We start from the raw sequence: 4,495 nt of genomic DNA, 5'->3' as shown, positions 1-4,495 counted from the left end.
CCGGCCCCGGGCGTCGCCCCCGCCCCCCACGTGGCCGCAGCCGTCCCAGCCCTTGCGAGGAAGCGGCGCGGCTTCCTGGGGCTTGTGCCGGGGATATAGGCGCCCCCACCCGGGCCCGGCTCAGCGCCACCGCCCCTCCTCGCCTGCTCGCGGCGCGATGGCCTCGCTCCGGGCTGAGCGCGCAGCCGGCGGCCCGCGGCTCCCTGCGACCCGCGCGGGGCGACCGGCTGCGCTCCGCCTCCTCCTCCTGCTGGGCGGTGAGCGCGGCGCCCCGGGGCCCGGGTGGGAGGCGCGGGAGGCCCATAGAGGAGGGGGCCTGGACGGCCGAGACCGAGAAACGGGCCCTGGGTGCGGGAGGGTCAGCGCTGTCCTCGGGCCGTCCCTTGGCCCCACTTCGATGAGGGCTCAGCGAGAGCTGCTTCCCACTCTTGGAGGAACCTAGGGTCCGGGCCTCGCGGAGAGGTCTTGGGGGTTGGGGAGGAGGAGGAGGATTTGGGTCTGGATGTGAGTGGGAGGGAGCTGGTATCAACCCTCTCTTCCAGTCACTGAGGCACCCCTTGGAGGCTTGGATTATTCATTTTTCTTCTACTGAAAGTAGCCCTGACTTCCTAGGGTCTCACACCCCTCCTCCAGACTCCACTGCTTAGATCCCCGCCATCCCACCTCCCTCTCCCATTTCTGTTCACAGCTGTCCTGAAGCCCCAGGAGTCCCTGGCTCAGGTTCCTCCCACTGAAAGCAGCTTGAAGCCAGAAGGTGTGTACCCGCCGCGGCTCTGGGACGGTGACCTGGGACAGCGAGGAGAGCCAGGTCGGTGGGGAGGGTCCCTTTCCCGCAACCCCAACTGGCAGCCCATTAAACCCCCTTCTGTTCTCTCCTGGGGTTCCTGTGGTCTTTCTCCCTCTCATCCCACGTGACCCGCCCCCAGCTCTGAGCTGGCTCCCCTCCTGGGTGGGTTAGAAGACCCCAGAAAAAGTGTGTGGCTGTTCTCGTGGGGCTGGCACATGGAAGACATTAACATTTTTCTGAACTGAGACTCTTTCCCTGGAAGACTTTCTGAGACTCTCCTGGTGTTTGCCATGTTTGAAGACAGGAGCAGTGGAAATACTTGGACCCGAGGGCTTGGGGGGAGGCACGGGGTTGTGGTCAGTGCGAAGCAATCTGTGCCCACAGAGGACAAGATGGAGAGCTATGAGAGGACTATCCAGATTTGCTGGCAATCGTATAAGGAGGAGATGGACTCTATCCCCAAGGATTGGTGTGACTGGGACATGATTAGCAGGTAGGGGCAGTGCCAGGCAGCTTGGGCCAGGGGTGGGGCCTCCTCCTCCTGGGTGAGCCTTGAGTGAGTGAGGGGCATTCCCCTCTTTGGCCCAGTCCATACTCACTCTAGTCTTCCCTTACCCCCAGGCCTTATAGCGACCTACAGTATTGCCTGGAGCATTTTGCAGAAGAATTTCATCTGGGCTTCCCCAATCCCTGGGCAGAAGAGATCATCTTTGAGACTCACCAGATCCACTTTGCCAACTGCTCCCTTGTGCAGCCCACCTTATCAGACCCCCCGGAGGATGTGCTCCTGGCCATGATCATAGCCCCCATCTGCCTCATCCCCTTCCTCGTCACCCTTGTGGTGTGGAGGAGTAAAGACAGTGAAGCCCAGGCCTAGGGTGGTATGAGTTTTTCCACAGCCATCTTTCTCCTTTTCCTTGCCACCACCAGGTCTCTCTTCCCCTCCCTGCCTCCTTCTGTCAGTCCCACACCTACCACAGATCCTTGGACTGATGAAAGTGGAAACCCAGTGGTGTCATAGCACAAGTTCTGTAATCTTCAAAATAAAACTTTTTTTTTGTACTGTCCTCTCCCCATCCCAGAGTTTCGCCATTCACAGCTCTGCTGGGCAGCAGAGCTGGAAGAATCTGGATAGCAGCACTGTTTTGTTCACTTGCCTGCTCCCCACTATCCCCCTCCCCCCACCTAAAGCCTCCCCCCACCCACTCACTGCTTCCTCCCAAGGCTGGGCCTTTCCTGTCCATACCCAAACCCAGCACCAGGAAATATACAGGAAAGAGACTCCCTTCCGGTCTGGACAGCAGCTCGGGAGGGTGGAAGGAGCAAGGGTGGAATCTCTGCTGTGACTTCTGTGAGGAGGAAGGGGGACCACCTAGGAGCTCTGAATTTCCCTCTTCTTCATGCCTCAGTTTACTCCCACAGCCTGGGAATAGGAACTGTGATATGACCAAAAAGAGTCCATCCCTAAGGACCTCAGGATTGAGGGCAAGGGCAGTGGGGACTTTATTAAGTCCACCACAGGACTCCCCTTCCAGGTCCCTGGCCTCCTCCTATTTTGTCCTGGACCCTCGGGGGTGGGGCCTACAGCCTGGCAGCACACTGCCCCCTGGTGTCCACTAGAGCTAACAGCCCGGAGATGGACATGATCTGGAAGAAGTTCAAGGCTGAGGAGACTGGACCCTGAGATCAGACATCTGTCATCTCCACAGCACTCACTAGTTCTTAGCTAAATCCTTCTATCAGCTTCCTAAGCCATACTGATACTTCCCTAAGACACTTCCCACTTTTCTAGGGACATAGCCTCTGAACTCATCATTTTATATATAGAAACTCTTATATGTTCCTCAGACAGTGAGGCACAGTTGTTTGCCAGAAGACCTTCACCTCCAGTTCTTCCAGATCATCACAAATATGAGAGAACAACTTTGTTCTCCATAAAGACACCTGTTTATTCTTTATGGCACCTGGAGTCTCTTCAGGGACTTTTCGTTCCCTCCTTTCTGAAATATTTACCTCCTTGAGGACATGCATATCCATTTGCTGGGACATGCCAATCTATTCCATAGATATGTATTTGTGTGCTTCCTAGAATCTATCTGTTCATCCTTGGAGACAGACTTCTCCTTTCAGGACATGTCTGTCTCTCTAGAGGCATATCTGTTTCCTGGGCATTTTGAGCTTTCACCTGAGATAAGCCTTTGCTATTTTTTCATTAATGCATTGGTCTTCCCCAGGGATATACCTGTTCTCTTCTTGGCCCATATTTGCCTTCATGTGTTTTACTAATGTACATCAAGGGCATGCTGGTATAAGATACTGTGTATGGTATATTTTGTTGAAAAAATAAGATAGGCCTTGGTTTCTGCTCTCAGTGACTTCCATCTAATAAGGAAGCTCACATGTACACAAATAAACAAAAGCAGTGGAGTGTGTGATGAGAGTCTTGCAAAGGATACAAACCAAATGTTATCTAAGTGCAAAAAAAGGAGGGGTCACATCTAGCTGAGGTGTGATCACAGGAGGGTGATTGTGGAGTTAGTACATGACTAGGCCTTAAGATGGAGTGCATTCCCCTTAGGGAAAGGAGTTAAAAAAAAAAAAAAGGTGAATTAGGAAATTACTGTAATATCCTAGGCTTGAGAAAAAGAGGACATGGGCCAAAGAAGTGATGAGTGAGGAAGCAGAAAATAAAAAGGAGATGATTAAAAACAGGGGAGGGAATCCTCCAATGCCAGGATTTTGGACATGAAGGAGAGGAGAGGTTAGGGCTGATTCAGGCTTTGAATCTGAGTTACTAGGACAATGATGGAAGTAATGTTAGAAAATAACTATTGGGAAGAGGAGCTGGCAAGAAGAAAAGGATGTACAATATGAGCTGCCAATAGAACAAGCTTTTATGTCCCACAGAGAGTTAGAAATGGGAGGGGTAGTGGTGGTGGTGGCAGCAGAAATACAGATTTATTAGTGTTTTGCACAGAAATGCAAAGCGAAGCCATGAAAAGGATGGACGTTCTCAAGACAGACGTTGTTTTGAAAAAAAAAAAAAAGCTGAGTTAGGTTCTTAGGAAACATGCACATATATTTTTCCTTTTTTCTTTTTTTTTAAAGATTTTATTTGCTTGACAGAGATCACAAGTAGGCAGAGAGGCAGGCGGGGGTGGGGGCGGGGAGCAGGCTCCCCGCTGAGCAGAGAGTCCGATATGGGGCTCGATCCCAGGACCCTGGGATCATGACCTGAGCCGAAGGCAGAGGCTTTAACCCACTGAGCCACCCAGGCGCCCTGAAACATGTACATTTAAAGAATGGGGGGTCGGGGGGCAATGAAACAAAGAGAAAGATCAGAGAGACAGTAGCAGAACAAGGATAAAGCAGTCCCCTGGAAGCAAAGGAAATCATGCCCTTTAAAAGAACATTATAAATTGATTGGTTCATCCATTCATGCAACAAATATTTTTTTTTTTTTAAAGATTTTATTTATTTATTTGACAGAGAGAAATCACAAGTAGTCGGAGAGGCAGGCAGAGAGAGAGAGAGGGAAGCAGGCTCCCTGCTGAGCAGAGAGCCCGATGCGGGACTCGATCCCAGGACCCTGAGATCATGACCTGAGCCGAAGGCAGTGGCTTAACCCACTGAGCCACCCAGGTGCCCCATGCAACAAATATTTGTTGGGCACTTTGGTAGGTCAGGAACCGTGCACAATGAAGGATG

The 4,495-nt window shown here is 52.1% G+C and overlaps 1 protein-coding gene across 2 annotated transcripts; it reads left to right on the top strand.

Moving 5' to 3' along the window:
- RAMP2 (receptor activity modifying protein 2) lies at positions 1 to 1,854 on the top strand. Of its 2 annotated transcripts, none has more exons than XM_059147778.1 (4): positions 1 to 257; positions 689 to 754; positions 1,172 to 1,280; positions 1,409 to 1,854. In XM_059147778.1, exons 1-4 carry the CDS (start codon positions 158 to 160, stop codon positions 1,662 to 1,664), a joined length of 531 nt encoding a protein of 176 aa, XP_059003761.1. In that variant the 5' UTR covers positions 1 to 157; the 3' UTR covers positions 1,665 to 1,854. The 2 variants fall into 2 exon arrangements, with proteins under 2 accessions (XP_059003761.1, XP_059003760.1); XM_059147777.1 differs by having other exon boundaries at positions 52 to 257; positions 689 to 808.
- The last annotated feature ends 2,641 nt before the right edge of the window (positions 1,855 to 4,495 follow it).

The sequence above is a fragment of the Mustela lutreola genome, chromosome 15 (assembly GCF_030435805.1).
Source record: "Mustela lutreola isolate mMusLut2 chromosome 15, mMusLut2.pri, whole genome shotgun sequence".
Taxonomy (NCBI): Eukaryota; Metazoa; Chordata; class Mammalia; order Carnivora; family Mustelidae; genus Mustela; species Mustela lutreola.
Note: the sequence above shows the minus strand (reverse complement) of the source record. Positions and strands in the feature narration are given on the sequence as shown.